This window comes from Nerophis ophidion, linkage group LG02 (genome assembly GCF_033978795.1).
Source record: "Nerophis ophidion isolate RoL-2023_Sa linkage group LG02, RoL_Noph_v1.0, whole genome shotgun sequence".
NCBI classification, from domain to species: domain Eukaryota; kingdom Metazoa; phylum Chordata; class Actinopteri; order Syngnathiformes; family Syngnathidae; genus Nerophis; species Nerophis ophidion.
Genome location: NC_084612.1, coordinates 33001403 through 33019528, shown reverse-complemented (window position 1 = coordinate 33019528; position 18126 = coordinate 33001403). Strand labels below are relative to the sequence as shown.

The 18126-nt window shown below is 39.6% G+C and overlaps 1 protein-coding gene across 1 annotated transcript in view; it reads right to left on the bottom strand.

The window, feature by feature from the left end:
* Positions 1-10049, bottom strand: part of mindy2 (MINDY lysine 48 deubiquitinase 2) — a 59239-nt gene extending 49190 nt beyond the window's left edge. Inside the window, exons 1-3 of the mRNA XM_061882000.1 lie at positions 9096-10049; positions 4311-4368; positions 3739-3803 (exon numbers count right to left, since the gene is read on the bottom strand). Of these exons, the coding sequence (XP_061737984.1) occupies positions 3739-3803; positions 4311-4368; positions 9096-9935 (963 nt within the window). The 5' untranslated portion in view covers positions 9936-10049. The remainder of the gene's footprint in view (positions 1-3738; positions 3804-4310; positions 4369-9095) is intronic.
* Positions 10050-18126: the final 8077 nt, after the last annotated feature.

Genomic DNA, 18126 nt, shown 5'->3' with positions numbered 1-18126 from the left:
GTAATAACAGGCATATTTAAGCATTTTAAGCAAACGCAGCGCATTCATTTAAAAAAATGCATAACTTTTTTTTTCTTCATCACTGATTACTACTCAATGTAGACTTTATGAGAGCCAACAAACATAACATTCCTAACTGTGCAATGTCTGTTATCATTAGGATGCCGACTGATAGGATGTTCATATATTCCCATTTAGATGAAAAGGGGGTTGGGGGGCACCCAGCGTATTTTCCTAAATGACTGTCAAAGTGTACCAACTTGTCGGAATAGATCCTCAGTTTTCTTCTGTCCAGGTGAGAGCTATGATTTATGATCTAGGATAAACTTCCAGGGAGCAAGGAAACACCTCGCCAGTCCATCATGTTGAAATCACACAAGCTTGTGATCACTTGTTAGCGCTTATAATTACAATATCACTATTACTTGGTTAAAATTCAAATCACAAAATTTAATTTTTTGCGCTTTTTGGATGGTTATTTATTGGATTTTATGGGCGAAATAAGGGACTAACCAATGGCTCCGCTGTAAGCAGACTATTATTTACAAGTTAGATAAATGTCAAGTCTTTCACAATCATTGTGAACTATAGGCAAAATTTAAAAAAAAGTGCAGTTCCCCTTAAAGTCAATCATTTAAAATGCCCTTCTTGGACATTTTGAGTTGTATTTTGTTAATATTTAATGGACAAATCAACGCATTTGTCTTGTCTTTTTTTTTTGCTGATCCGAAAAATTATCCAATCTGTGACTTAAAACCCTGATACGATTAAAACAGGGTTTTTTTTTATCCCTTGCACCCCTAGTCATTTGTTGGTACTGCCATGAATGTGATGATGGCGCCGCTAGTATGAAAGCTACATGGACAGCAAACAGAGGACAACAAATTATGCTGGCTTAGTTTATCTGCGTTTACCACAGATACATTATACAATGTCTAGGAGTCTTGTTCACGAGTGAGGGAAGAGTGGATTGTGAGATCGACAGGCGGATTGGTGCGGCGTCTTCAGTAATGTGGACATTGTATCGATCCGTTGTGGTGAAGAAGGAGCTGAGCAGGAAGGCAAAGCTCTCAATTTACCGATCGATCTACGTTCCCATCCTAACCTATGGTCATGAGCTTTGTGTCATGACCGAAAGGACAAGATCACGGGTGTAAGCGGCCGAAATTAGTTTCCTCTGCCGGGTGGCGGGGCTCTCCCTTAGAGATCGGGTGAGAAGCTCTGCCATCCGGGAGGAGCTCAAAGTAAAGCCGCTGCTCCTCCATATCGAGAGGAGCCAGATGAGGTGGTTCGGGCATCTGGTCAGGATGCCACCCAAACGCCTCCCTAGGGAGATGTTTAAGGCACGTCCAACCGATAGGAGGCCACGGGGAAGACCCAGGACACGTTGGGAAGACTATGTCTCCCAGCTGGCCTGGGAACGCTTTGGGATCCCCCGGGAAGAGGTGGACGAAGTAGCTGGGAAGAGGAAAGTCTAAGCTTCTCTGCTTAGGCTGCTGCCCCCGCGACCCGACCTCGGATAAGCGGAAGAAGATGGATGGATGGACATTATACAATGCCTTTTTGAAATAGACAGCCACTGCATTTAGGCCGCTTAACATCTGTAAAAACCAGGTGCTGCAAGATGTTGTTCATGTCACCAAGTACCGTCGTAGTTTGTAAAAAAAAAAAAGATTGGCATTGTCATCTGAAAAGGTAAAACTTGTTTGTTTAAGCCTTTTAGGAAGATTAACAAAGCAGGAGTAAATGCAGATGTAAATAGTGCACTATGTAAAGTTGTTTAGGGGTGTGTTTATTATTTATTAATATACTGCACATCTTTACCTTGCTTCTTGTTTTATTGAAAAGACTTTCAAAATGTGCGCTTTATTCTTACTTTATGTACTGTCACCAACTTTTGAGCAAATCAAGGATTTGCAGTTCAGTAAAACATTTATAAAAGTTCCTGTATGATATTCTGACTACGAGATTGCATTTGCATCCAAATATTTGGGTATTTTCTTAAGCAAATTGTATTTATGCAAGGTCCTGGGTTCGATCCCGGGTTCGGGATCTTTCTGTGTGGAGTTTGCGTGTTCTCCCCGTGACTGCGTGGGTTCCCTCCGGGTACTCCGGCTTCCTCCCAGCTCCAAAAGACATGCACCTGGGGATAGGTTGATTGGCAACACTAAATGGTCCCTAGTGTGTGAATGTGAGTGTGAATGTTGTCTGTCTATCTGTGTTGGCCCTGTGATGAGGTAGCGACTTATCCAGGGATAGGCTCCAGCACTCCCCGCGACCCTGTAAGGCAGTGGTTCTCAACCTTTTTTCAGTGATGTATCCCCTGTGAACATTTTTTTTTAATTCAAGTACCCCCTAATCAGAGCAAAGCATTTTTGGTTGAAAACAAGAGATAAAGAAGTCAAATACAGCACTATGTCATCAGTTTCTGATTTATTAAATTGTATAACATTGCAAAATATTGCTCATTAGTAGTGGTCTTTCTTGAAGTATTTGGAAAAAAAGATGTAAAAATAACTAAAAACTTGTTGAAAAATAAACAAGTGATCCAATTATAAATAAAGATTTCTACACATAGAAGTAATCATCAACTTAAAGTGCCCTCTTTGGGGATTGTAATAGAGATCCATCTGGATTGATGAAATTAATTCCAAACATTTCTTCACAAAAAAAGAAATCTTTAACATCAATATTTATGGAACATGTCCACAGAAAATCTAGCTGTCAACACTGAATATTGCATTGTTGCATTTATTTTCACAGTTTATGAACTTACATTCATATTTTGTTGAAGTATTATTCAATAAATATATTTATAAAGGATTTTTGAATTGTTGCTATTTTTAGAATATTTAAAAAAAAATCTCACATACCCCTTGGCATACCTTCAAGTACCCCCAGGGGTATGCGTATCCCCATTTGAGAAACACTGCCATAAGGGACAAGCGGTAAATAACAACGTGATTAATCGTGATCCAAGAGTGTGACTGATCAGATTTAAAAAAATAATCCCTTGAAAGCCCTAGTAAATAAACAATTTCAAAATCATTTTGTACCGTTACATATGTGTGGTTTATGGTCTGGTGTGGCTAATACATGTAAAAATATAAATTTCTTCTCAAATTTGGTGTGTCCAACATAAATCCCGATACGCTCTATAGCACGGAAATCAAATTTAAAAATGTACAGTTATGACATGTGATTGGTATTGGTATTCTCAATTATGGATTGTCGCTATCGGAATCGGCAGCCTAAAACGCTGATCAGAACATCCCTAACAAAAAGGTATGACAGAGCGCCATTCTGTCTACACCTCAGCAACTGACAACTACAAAAAGCTCTACTTAAAAATCCTGCACCTTCAGCCATCTTAGTAGAGTAACATTCTATTATTGCATTCAACTATGAAATTGAAACCAGAGCTCTAAGCTTTTGCTTTGAATAATCACAAGAAAGCGCGCTTATCAATGCATATAAAATAACTGAGTCTGTAATTGATTTAATTAAGTAATACTGCATGAGTGACTTGTATTGGCAACTATTCAGGTGTTTAAAAACATTTCTATCACAGCTTTACCGAAAATTGATAAACTCTGTAAAGCTCTCAGTATAAATCGCACCGCCCGTAGTATACTACTACAAACTAAACACTATCACCTTTCCTGAAAGGCAGAATTTTCCATCTCTCGTATTGGATTTCATTCAGATGTGCAGGTGTCTACCTACTGTAGGACTTACCTGCTCATAGTTTAGCCGCTGAGCCTCGGAGATCTCTTTAGGTTTGGTCTCCAGAATGTAGTCTCCTGCAAGGGGCACGTACAGACTGTTCAGTTCAGAAAAAGGAGCCAATTTCCTTCCCCTCGTTCATGAAGAGTTTTTCATAAGATAGGGTAGACTTCTGCCAGCCCCTTATTCTGCGACAAATACTTTTTTTGCTTATAACCAAATGGCTGTTTTGCTTTGATTCCGAAGAGATACATTAGTTATTTGGATTTCACGAAGCATGACGCATGAGGTGCGCAGGTGCGCACGCACGCACGCACACGCACACGCACACGCGCACACACACACACACACACACACACACACACACACACACATACACACACACACACACACACACACACACACACACACACTCTTAGGTACACTCTCACAGAGTCATGAGTTTTGGTAGTAGTTTACAGTCATTTCCAGCACGAGGAGGCAAAATATTACAAGTGTGGTTTACTGTAATGTTGTGGCTGATGAGTGAAATATATTCTTAAAACAGTAGGTTGTGATGAATTCAAGTTTGAATGGCTACTCACCGAGATACTCCATCAGTTGCTCGGCTGTAATAATCTCCATCATAGGAGGCATCTTAACCTGTGAAAAAACATGAATTTCTTACTAAGTGAAGTGAAGTGAATTATATTTATATAGCGCTTTTCTCTAGTGACTCAAAGCGCTTTACATAGTGAAAACCCATTATCTAAGTTACATTTAAACCAGTGTGGGTGGCACTGGGAGCAGGTGGGTAAAGTGTCTTGCCTAAGGACAAAACGGCAGTGACTTGGATGGCGGAAGTGGGGATCGAACCTGGAAGCCTCAAGTTGCTGGCACGGCCAATCGAACAACAGAGCTATACTGACTCTACTAATGTAGTTTCCTACAAACGTAAGTACACCCCTCATGTTTCACAGTTTCAGCAACCATTTTTTATCATATCTTATCAAGGGACAATACTAAATTAAATTTAGATATGTGTTCCTCCTTTGCCACATTGCGCTTCAAATATTGCGTCTTTACCACATCGCGGATTTTCTTTTTGACATTTGGCCAAATGAAATTGTTCGAACATCTGGTCAGGATGCCACCTGAGGTGTTTAGGGCACATCTGACATGTAGGAGGCCACGGGAAAGACCCAGGACACGTTGGGTAGACTGTGTCTCCCGGCTGGCCTGGGAACGCCTCGGGATCCCCCGGGAAGAGCTACACAAAGTGGCTGAGGAGAGGAAACTCTGGGCTTCCCTGCTTAGGCTGCTGCCCCCGCGACCTGACCTCAGATAGGCGGAAGGGAATGGATGGAATGATGGCATTTACATTTTTTTAAAGCATATTCTACAATTTTTGGGCTGCAAAAAAAGCATTTTCAACCAAAAATGGCTAGATAAACTAACATTTCAATACGCAGGCCTCTTCCATAACGATATGTTTCACAATATGTTATTAGGCATATAAATGATAATAGAACCATTTCAAAGGCTCCTAATTCGGTTGCTGACATATGCAGTAACATATTGCGTAATTTCCAGATGAGTTATTTTTGCAAACTATTATTAATCGACTTGCTAATATAATGTTAATATCTGGTTATCTTCTGTTGTAACATGATTCAATCTACAATTAAATAAAAGAGCATATACATAGTATATTTTCCTCCAAGGAAGCGAGGATTGCTGATTTAGAAGTGTCTTTGCACAATGGATGGATGTTAACCGCTCGCAAGGACGCTACATTGCGTTGAGGGTGTGTTTGTTCGCTTGTTGCTGTCAAATTTGCGTCACACAGATAGTATGTGTCATCAAGATGCATTATCACGATGTACAAATAGTATTAACATTTCTAACATCGGCCATATTTATGTCAATTAATTTTGCTTATATCGCGCAACTCTAATCCACATCAGAACAATAAACCAGAAGTGACTCCAAATTCTGCTACGTTTTCTATGACTCATTTTCTACTTGTGCGTGTGCATTAAAAACGTCTCCCAAACATAGGGCTCGCAATCAGTTCTCATCGTTCACAATAACAGAGCCTTTCAAAAGATTTGATTGGTTTGTGATCTCTATAAAGTACATTCAAGCTATTAAAGCGTTCATAGAGCATCAAAAAACCTTGATTCATTTATTAATTGATTGATTGAAACTTTTATTAGTAGATTGCACAGTTCAGTACATATTCCGTACAATTGACCACTAAATGGTAACACTCGAATACGTTTTTTAACTTGTTTAAGTAGGGGTCCACGTTAATCAATTCATGGTAGAATTGCTTGTAAATATGTTTTTTAACAATATGTGTTCTGAAGGCTTGCATATTTATGTAATTCTCCCTTTAGTTCTGCAGATAGGACATAATTTCTGTTAACGTATTATTATTATTGTGTGGTTATTGGTTACAGTCCTTTAAAGGCTCCCGTACATTTTGAGTTTCAACTCACCCCACCCCACCCCTTCGTGCACCACTGATTCAGCAGGACCGCAATGGACAATCTTCTGGCCCAGCCAAGGGGCACAGGATGGACTGTGTGTGTTTGTTGTGTGATTGGTTTAGTGCGGGAGGTTCTACTGGGGAGGTAGCGTATAAGTGGGGATGAGTGTATGAGTATAATTTACATGTGTTTTTTTATTATTGTATGTTTATGTGGTGTATAGTAAATTGTTTAACAATATAAGGCGTCTTCTCTCACTCTCTTTTAGACTAGATTTATTGGGTAAATTGTGAATAATTACAGCATCGCCCAAAGGTAACACACAGTCCCATACAGGCTCCCGTACAATATAAAAGCCATCTGGAAATAAAATAACACATTTCTGTCACCTTTACACTCTGCATGGCGTGGCGCGTTTTGGGAGAGTGACCGTGCCAGCCACCTGGTTCGATCCCGGCTTCCACCACCCTAGTCACGGTCGTTGTGTCCTTGGGCAAGACACTTCACTCTTGCTCCTGATGGGTCGTGGTTACGGCCTGGCATGGCAGCTACCGCCTTCAGCGTGTGAATGTGTGTGTGAATGGGTGAATCTGGAAATAGTGTCTAAGCGCTTTGAGTGCCTTGTAGGTAGAAAAGCGCTATACGAGTGTAACCTATTTACCATTACCATAATCTAACATAGTAATGCTGTCTGAGGCTGAGACAATAAGTGGCCACAATGCTAAACAGCATACTTTGATTGGTTTTGGTTTCCTCAAATGGCCAATACTACTATATTTTTTTAGTTTATTGAGCCATTTTTATGTTTGAAAATGATTAATTTAGGCCCTGAATATTTTTGGAATATGCTTAAAATTATATATATATATATATGGATATAGTCGAGGTTTCTGTGGTTTATTCTTTATACAATGCTCAATACCGGGGTAGAGCGGAATGAATATACATTAGGTAAAAAAAACAACACATATCATCCCTACAAGCCTGTTTCGCAAGTTTCCCTGCTTGTCAGGGGATTTAATGTGAAACAGGCTTGTAGGGATGATATAGTCTTTGTGTTTTTTCTGACCTAACGTATATATGGATATATATATAAAAATCTACAATGCTGCAAAGCGCAATGTGGCGAGGGACGACTTTCATGATTAGAGGGGTCTGATAATGTTAAAAAAAAAAAGATTTACAAGGTTATAAACCATATTTGCCAACCCTACCGATTTTTCCGGGAGACTCCCGAATTTCAGTGCCCCTCCCGAAAATTTCCCGGGGCAACCATTCTCCTGAATTCCTCCCGATTTCCACCCGGACAACAAAAACGGGGGTGTGCCTTAAAGGCATTGCCTTTAGCATCTGCTTTTCCTCCATACAAACAGTGTGTCGGCCAGGATTGGCAAGTGTGGTCGGCCCAGTCACATAATATATGCGGCTTTTACAGACACACATAAGTGAATGCAAAGCATACTTGGTCAACAGCCATACAGGTCACACTGAGAGCGGCCGTATAAACAACTTTAACACTGTTACAAATATGCCACTCACTGTGAAACCACACCAAACAAGAATGCCAAACACATTTCGGGAGAAAATCCGCACCGAAACACAACAGAACAAATACCCAGAACCCCTTGCAGCACTAACTCTTCCGGGATGCTACAATATACATCTCCGCTACCACCAAACCCCACACTCCCCCCTCCCCTTTCATCTCCCGAATTCGGAGGTCTCAATATCATACTTGCCAACCTTGTGAGCTCTGATTTCGTGAGGTGGGGGTCGTAGTCGGGGGTGGGGTGGGGGAGTGGTTAAGAGGGGAGGAGTTTAATTCACCAACTCGAGTATTTCATATGTATTTCATTTATATATATATACATATACATATATGTATATATATATTTGATATATATATATATATATATATATAAATATATATACATATGTATGAAATACTTGACTTTCAGTGAATTCTAGCTATATATATTTATTTAATTATATATATAAATAAAATAAATAGTTGAATTTCAGACGGCACCTATCAAATACACAGTAATAAAAACACAGTTGTTCTAACTGTACTGTGCTTGCTGGTTACTTAAAAAAAAAAACAATACTTACCTTTCAATATTTGAGTAACCTTTGTTCTGCCATTTGCGTACTGGCGAGAATCACTTGCCTTCAGGTGCACAACACCACGTAAATCGTTGGCCAATCAAAAAGCAACCCCATAACGCTATAGCCAACATTCACCAGGAGATGGCAACAGACAACATAGAATCACTCTATTACAGACTGCGTCGCCATGGCTGTAACGTCCTCGTTCTTCTGCTTCGTCTCCTTGTATGTGCAGTTTTATATTAAAATCCGTAGATGTTGTAATGTGATTGGGCAGGCAAGCTGTTTATATAAAAGGAAAGCGGACGTGAAAACAGGCTGTCCCCACTCATATCCGCATGGAGCTAGAGGGGGCGTGGCCTCCGGCTGAATTTCGGGAGAAAATGTCTTCCGGGAGGTTTTCGGGAGAGGCATTGAATTTCGGGAGTCCCCCGGAAAATCCGGGAGGGTTGGCAAGTATGCTCAATGTTGGCAAATATGTCGTAAACGTTTTTTATGCTGTACCTATAAGAATAATCGATTTATAATGAGTTCATCCTAATTTTACGAAAATTAATTTTCCTTTTTCGGACGTGCTGTAATGAAACCACTGGAATTGTGTGATGCGAGACTGAACGGAACTGAATTCAGTCAGGCTTGAAACCAACTAACAGCGATAAAGGAGTATGAAGTACTATAATACCTTGAGAAGATGTGTAGTCACTTTTGTGTTAGTTTATGGTGTGTATACATGAAATAATGGGGCTCAGACGAGCTAATGCATTTCCTATGTTGTTTTTTATGTACCTTCCAAGCAAGCAGGAGCACGTTCATGATGGCCAGGAGCGGACATGGGCCGTTCTCGTTCTGGGTGATGATCGGCGTGTTCTCCTCCCTCCACTGGATCCACTTGATGTGGTATATGGACTGACCCGCCACCCGGTCCTTGGAGCACGTAGCCTTGGTGCCATCCAGGCCCAAGTCACTCTGCAGGGCCAGGGCCAGTCCTGGCTCCTCCAGGCCCTCGCTGTTCAGGTCCGAGCTGGGACAGGAGTTGAGCTTGGAGAAGGACTCCAGAGAATCCAGGCTGCGGGACTCGCACCCACCGAGGCTGGCATCCGGGTCGCTGCCGCTGGCCGCTTCCTCCGATAAGGCTTGTGGGGCGGTTCGGCTCGCTGTGGCTGTGCACAGATGGGTCGGTTTGGCAAGTTGAGTCGTCTCGCTTTCCCGCACACCTGCGCCGTCCTTCGCGGGAGGTGAAGACGGCCCGTCGCTTTGGTTGTTTACTAACTTTGAGGCACCACCCTCCTTATCTGCCGCGGCCAGGGCTGGCTCAGTCCCCGTCCCGTTGCTGATCTGCTCCCCGGATCCGGAGCCGATCTCCTCGGCGTACTTCTTCTCCTCCTGCGCGGTCTGGTCCTCGACCAGGTCCGCTAGTTCGCACTTTCCCACACTGGGGTTCAAAATCAGGGGGCTCGGATGATCCACCGTGCTGTTATTATCAAGCAAAGTAGTGTGAGAAGCCTCACTATTTGTGCATTTCTCGGCCGTTCCTTTCACGCCTCCCACGAGCGCAGCGTCGATAGTGTCCGCCCTGATGGCGGTGCTTCCGACAATGTCTCGATGCACGGCTGCATTTTTCTCCATTTCGGTTGATCGACTGTCGACCGAATTCTAGCTAAATTGCAGCAGTAGATTCGGTCCAAAAGACGCCATGACAACTCTACTGGTGACGTCATCAGAAAGAGTTGATTTCTGACCTCGTAGGGGGCGCTCGAGATACAACAGTCAGGTGGTGTTGCGTTTGACGACCCTCGTATATTTGACTACTCCCCTTTCGCGGATATTTAGAATCAAGATACCGGTACATATTACAGAGTGACTAAAGCAGGGGTCACCAACGCGGTGCCCGTAAGGACCAGATGAGTAGCCCGCTGGCCTGTTGTAAAAATAGCTCAAATAGCAGCACTTACCAGTGAGCTGCCTCTATTTTTTAAATTGTATTTATTTACTAACAAGCTGGTCTCGCTTTGCTCGACAATTTTAATTCTAAGAGAGACAAAACTCAAATAGAACTTGAAAATCCAAGAAAATATTTTAAAGACTTGGTCTTCACTTGTTTAAATGAATTCATTTATTGTTTTACTTTGCTTCTTATAACTTATAACAACCAAGAAAGACAATTTTAGAGAAAAAATACAACCTTAAAAATGATTTTAGGGTTTTTAAACACATCTACCTTTTTACCTTTTAAATTCCTTCCTCTTCTTTCCTGACAATTTAAATCAATGTTCAAGTAAATTTATTTTTTTTATTGTAAAGAATAATAAATGAACTTTAATTAAATTATTCATTTTAGCTTCTGTTTTTTCAATGAAGAATATTTGTGAAATATTTATTCTAACTTATTATGATAAAAATTCAAAAACATTATTCTGGCAAATCAGGAATATCTGTAAAATCAAATTTAAATCTTATTTCAAAGTCTTTTGAATTTCTTTTAAAATTTTTGTTCCGGAAAATCTAGAATAAATAATGATTTGTCTTCGTTAGAAATATAGCTTGGTCAAATTTGTTATATATTCTAACAAAGTGCAGATTGGATTTTAACCTATTTAAAACATGTCATCAAAATTCTAAAATGAATCTTAATCAGTTTTTCTCTTCATTTTTTTCGGTTGAATTTTGAATTTTAAAGAGTCGAAATTGAAGATAAACTATGTTTCAAAATTAAATTTTCATTTTTTTCGTGTTTGCTCCTCTTTTAAACCGTTTAATTAAGTGTTTTTTTTTTAAATAATTTATTCTCTACAAAAAACCTTCCGTAAAAGGAAAACAAATGTACGACGGAATAACAGACATGAAATACCCATTTATATATATATATATATATATATATATATATATATATATATATATATATATATATATATATATGTGTGTGTGTGTGTGTATGTATGCATTTATTAAAGGTAAATTGAGCAAATTGGCTATTTCTGGCAATTTATTTAAGTGTGTATCAAACTGGTAGCCCTTCGCATTAATAAGTACCCAAGAAGTAGCTCTTGGTTTCAAAAAGGTTGGTGACCCCTGGACTAAAGCATATAAACAAGTACATAAATAACTAATACGTACAAAGCTTATAAATAATAGTGCAGCAGTGAATAGAGGAAAAAGCAAAACGTGAACATGAGTTAGTACATCCACAATGACAGATTACTTCTGAGTATGGTTATGGTTGTTGTTTATTTTGAACACACATACAATTACAATAGGGCATGTCTAATATTTCCAATTTCTTATTACAAAATATCCAAAAAGAAGTAGGAAGAAGCATAGCCTTACCCCTTTTCCATCTCGTAGCAATTTCTAACACATTTGTTTGTTCACTCCCTGTGCCCAATGTGTCACATTAACACCATCCATCCATCCATCCATTGTCGACCGCTTATTACCTTAGGGGTCGCGGGGGGCGCTGGTGCCTATCTCAGCTACAATCGGGCGGAAGGTGGTGTACACCCTGGACATCCATCCATTTTCTACCGCTTATTCCCTTTTGGGGTCGCGGGGGGCGCTGGCGCCTATCTCAGCTACAATCGGGCCGAAGGCGGGGTACACCCTGGACAAGTCGCCACCTCATCGCAGGGCCAACACAGATAGACAGACTACATTCACACTCACATTCACACACTAGGGCCAATTTAGTGTTGCCAATCAACCTATCCCTAGGTGCATGTCTTTGGAAGTGGGAGGGAGCCGGAGTACCCGGAGGGAACCCACGCATTCCCGGGGAGGACATGCAAACTCCACACAGAATGATTCCGTGCCCAGGATTGAACCCTGACTGCTCAGGACCTTCGTATTGTGAGGCAGACGCACTAACCCCTCTGCCACCGTGAAGCCCGTCATACTAACACATTAAATAAATAAGTGAACAATCAAGCCAACACACAAACATTTTTCATTGCTAATTTTAATTTTGGCAGACACAATGTGTTTATTTTTATGGTTGTAATTTGCATCCTTCTTTATCAAAGCAAATTGCTTTTTTCTTATTGGTTATTGTCTGTTTCAAACTTGTATTCATTGAAGGCCACATTGCAGTTATGGCTGCACTCAGAAGGCTGTGTTTAACAGTAAATGAGTGTGAATGTTGTCTGTCTATCTGTGTTGACCCTGCGATGAGATGGCGACTTGTCCAGGGTGTACCCCGCCTTCCACCTGATTGTAGCTGAGATAGGCACACCCCGCGACCCCAAAAAGGGAATAAGCGGTAGAAAATGGATGGATGGATATATGAATACAAATGTTTAATCGCCTCATAATATACTTATTATATTATATATTATTACGCAACTGCCTAGTTATTTTCAGTATATATATTTTCATGTACAATTTGTTGAATAACTTACTTCAAAATCAGAGGTCAGGCAGATGTTTAAGTATTTTTGGAAAATAAAATGTTGGAAATGTACTATAATATGATACTGGTGTATGTATGTAAAATATGTTGTATTATTATATAATATTCAAGTACCCTCCTGAGTGACAAGCGGTAGAAAATGGATGGATGGAAGTTTAAAAGATGTGCAATTGCATAAATTATGTGCATTTTCCCGTCAAAATGCAAAGAATGAATACTTTAAGTAAAAAACATAAGCAGATTATTTGCAGGCTTTTGCAGGCCATACACATTGGGCATATTGTAATACTGTAGTTACTTCATTTGGCCACATGAGAAAGCCAATATATTAGAAATGTATTCAAAAATAGCTCTCAATTTGATGAAATGCATTTCAAACTACACATAATTTGTCTGATCACTTATATGGATTTGAGCTGTGTTTGTCATCCATCCAACTTTAGCGTTGAGGGAATTCCCTCTGTTGTGATGAACAAAGCATAATTTGCATAATCATATCAGGACGCACGCCAAACAGTCATAGCTTCAACCACAGAAAGTATATAAATGACTCAGGTTTGTTTATTGACTTCCCAAAAATGTTTGCTAACATTGAAGCCTAAAAGTTACATACTTTTTTGCATTGTATTTTACAATTTTAAATAAACCCGATCAAAGCTATATATATATATATATATATATATATATATATGTATATATATATATATATATATATATATATATATATATATATATATATATATATATATATATATATACATATATATATATATATATATATGTTGTCTGTCTATCTGTGTTGGCCCTGCGATGAGGTGGCGACTTGTCCAGGGTGTACACCGCTTTCCGCCCGATTGTAGCTGAGATAGGCGCCAGCGCCCCCCCCGCAACCCCAAAAGGAAATGGATGGATGGATGGATGATCAAAGCTATAAAAAATGAATCCTTAAATCTTCTGAAAATGATCTGCAATGTGGAACACTCAACACCGAAAATGCAATTATTTACCTGACACAGTATGTATAGTGAAATAATCAGTATAACTTGTGCAGAATAAGGCTAATCACTGAGGAACTACGATAAGAAACAGGGAGCAAAGCATTATGTCATCAGGCAACAGATGAAGATGAAGACCACATTATACAAAAAAAAAGGTTTATTTAATTTTTTTTGGAGGGAGGGGGGTCCCAAGGACCCCCCATACATATAATTATGATATTATAAAATATGATGATGCTACAATGGCTATGTTGTCCCCATTGTTGACCCAGATGTAAAACGGTGTGTATCCAAAACAATAGTTTTATTCATTTCAAAATATTGAACTGGTCTACATTATTGTTTCTGTTTTCACAAATAAGAGGAAAATTACGATTTTTTAAAACTTTTTTTCTTGTAGGATCATGTCTACTTTAATCACTATTTTATTTTTAGTTTTTTCACTTTAAGCATTTTCTCCTTAGCATCAACAAATCTAATTACATGCAGTAACGACCTACAGACGCTGGGGGACAGAATTTCCTCCATTATCATACACCAGCTATACACACATCTCATTGCCACTGTTGCACGTGCAACAATACTACTGCTATAATATTTGGTTAATTTTAAATGTACTGTATTATTTTCTACTGAGAATTGATTATTTGTGATTATTTGTAGAGCCTTTTTTTAATATCTCAATATTTGTAGGCCATGTCGCAATACACGATATATATCTCGATATTTTGCCTTAGCCTTGAATTAACACTTGATACATATAATCACAGCAGTATGATGATTCTATGTGTCTGCAATAAAACATTTTTGTTCATACTGCATTAATATATGCTCATTTTAAACTTTCATGCAGAGAGGGAAATCACAATTAAGTCAATTGACCAAAACTGTATTTATTAAATGATGCTACATATTAGCAGTAATGCTACTTTTGGTAGCAACGCTTGTGCCCCACACTTGACGAATTAAAATTGTCGATTCGACATCTTCCAGCTTGAAGCCGAATGACCGCCAGACAGTGGAGCCCCTGCTGTTTTTCTTGGGGATTAATTCTTCCTCCATTTGTTACCAGATTCACACCTTCTTTTTCTTGTATTACCCCTTGCACAACTTCGCTAGCATCACAGCTAACGTTACCCATGCCGCTACCTCTCTGCTCGGGGAGGGCGTGTGACATTGCACGCGTGATGTATGAGAAGAAGGTGCGCTTGTTTTAAGTCTTTGTGAGAAGGAGAGACAAGAAAGAGGGAGAGACGCATGCAGTTTAATGCCCGCAGCTAAAAACAATTGTGTGTGAACATATATTTGAATGTCACAATATAGTTAAAGTTAAGTTAAAGTACCAATTATTGTCACACACACACTAGGTGTGGTGAAATTTGTCCTCTACATTTGACCCATTCCCTTGTTCCACCCCCTGGGAGGTGAGGAGAGCAGTGGGCAGCAGCTGTGTCGCGCCCGGGAATAATTTTTTGATGATTTAACCCCCAATTCCAACCCTTGATGCTGAGTGCCAAGGAAGGAGGTAATGGGTCCCATTTTTATAGTCTTTGGTATGACTCGGCCGGGGTTTGAACTTACAACCTACCGATATCAGGGCGGACACTCCAACCACAAGGCCACTGAGTAGTCATTTTCTATATCGCACTGAGACAAACCCGCGATATATCGCGTATGTCGATATATCGCCCTTATATATATATATATATATATATATATATATACATATATATATACATATATATATATATATATGTATATATATATATACATACATATGTATACATACATATATATATGTATATGTGTATATACGTATGTCGATATATCGCCCTTATATATATATATATATATATATATATATATATATGTATATATATATACATACATATGTATACATACATATATATATGTATATGTGTATATATATATATATATATACAGTATACACAAACCCCGTTTCCATTTGAGTTGGGAAATTGTGTTAGATGTAAATATAAACGAATAGAATGATTTGCAAATCACTTTCAACCCATATTCAATTGAATGCACTACAAAGACAACATATTTAATGTCCAAACTCATAAACTTTATTTTATTTTACAAATAATAATTAACTTAGAATTTCATGGCTGCAACACATGCCAAAGTAGTTGGGAAAGGGCATGTTCACCACTGTGATACATCACATTTTCTTTTAACAACACTCAATAAACATTTGGGAACTGAGGGAACTAATTGTTGAAGTTTTGAAAGTGGAATTCTTAACCATTCTTGCTTGATGTACAGCTTAAATTGTTCAACAGTCCGGGGTCTTGTTGTCATATTTTACGCTTCATAATGCGGCACACATTTTCGATGGGAGACATGTCTGGACTGCAGGCGGAGCAGTAAAGTTTTAACATGCACTTACAGATGTGGCGACCATCTGTAGTTACTGACAGTGGTTTTCCGAAGTATTCCTGAGCCCATGTGGTGATATCCTTTACACACTGATGTCGGTTTTTAATGCAGTACCGCCTGAGGGCTCAAAGGTCCGTAATATCATCGCTTACGTGCAGTGATTTCTCCAGATTTTGTGAACCTTTTGATGATTTTACGGACCGTTGATGGTTAAATCCCTAAATTCCTTGCAATAGCTCGTTGAGAAATGTTGTTCTAAAGCTGTTCGATAATTTGCTTACAAATTGGTGACCCTCGCCCCATCCTTGTTTGTGAATTACTTAGCATTTAATGGAAGCTGTTTTTATACCCAACCATGGCACCCACCTGTTCTCAATTAGCCTGCACACATGTGGGATGTTCCATATAATAATATTAATAATATCTCCTTGAACACAGACAAGACTAAGGAGATTAATTTTGACCCACGGAGAAGGAGTGCACAGTACACACCTCTGTACATAGGGGGGACAAAGGTGGACAGGGTGAAAACCTTTAAATTCCTCGGGACCCATATCAGCGAGGACCTCACCTGGGATCACAACACTCAACAAACAATAAAGAAAGCCCAGCAGCGACTGTACTTCCTAAGAAGGCTGACAAAATTTGGTATGCCACCCAAAATTCTCTGCAACTTCTATAGAAGTACGGTTGAGAGTGTCCTTACCATCATAAAGGACAGGAAGGCACTCCAGCGAGTGATTAAAACTGCTCAGTACATATCAGGAGCAACATTCCCCTCACTACAGGACATGTCCTCTACCAGGGCCACCAAGAGAGCACACAACATCATAAAGGACAGTATACACCCCCAGCACAGTCTCTTCAGCCTCCTACCATCAGGCAGACAATACAGGAGCCTGATATCCAGAATTACGAGACTGACAAACAGTTTCTACCCACAGGCCATCAGGCTTGTGAATGCTAACTTGTGAATGCTAGCTCCCCCCAACCCCCCCGTCTTTACTTTTGTCTTTTTGAACAAAAGACAGCTACCTTGACCACCCTCGCACTGTGAACCATCACTGTAGACACCTTTCACCTTTGATCACTAAAGACACTTTAACTGCTGCTGTGACCCAAGGACACCTCCATATTTATACTGTTGACTGTCAATCAGAATGTGCAATAATGTTATGTTACTTACTGTGCCTTGTATATACTTTTTTTATTTTTTATTTTTTAGCTAAGTACCGTGTGACTTGTTGAAGGGTGGACTAGTAAAGTAAGATTTTCATTGTACGGCAAACTGTCTGTTTAACTGTGCATATGACAATAAACAATCTTGAATCTTGAATATAAGTGTTTGATGAGCATTCCTCAACTTTATCAGTATTTATTGCAACCTTTCCCAACTTCTTTGTCACGTGTTGCTGGCATCAAATATTAAAGTTAATGATTATTTGCAAAAAAAAAAAAAATGTTTATCAGTTTTAACATCAAATATGTTGTCTTTGTAGCATATTCAACTGAATATGGGTTGAAAATGATTTTCAAATCATTGTATTCCGTTTATATTTACATCCAACACAATTTCCCAACTCATATGGAAACGGGGTTTGTATATATCCTGTGTCATCCTCAAGCTCGGGTCCTCGACCAGAGGCCTGAGAGTTTGAGGGTTCTGCGCAGTATCTTGGCTGTTCCTAGGACTGCGCTCTTCTGGACTGAGGCTTCGGATGTTGATCCTGGGATCTGTTGGAGCCACTCTCACATTTTGGGGGTCACTGCTCTGAGCGCCCCCCCTACCACGGGACCACGCTAGCCTTGACCTTCCACATCCATTCCAGGTGCTCTTTCAACCATTGGTACTTCTCAAGTTTCCCGTGTTCATTCTTCCTAATGTTAGTGTCAGCTGGGATTCCCACATCTACCACTACCACCCTTTTCTGCTCTTTGTCCACCACCACTATGTCTGGTTGGTTAGCCAGAAACTGTTTGTCAGTCTGGAAGCTGAAGTCCCACAGAACCTTGG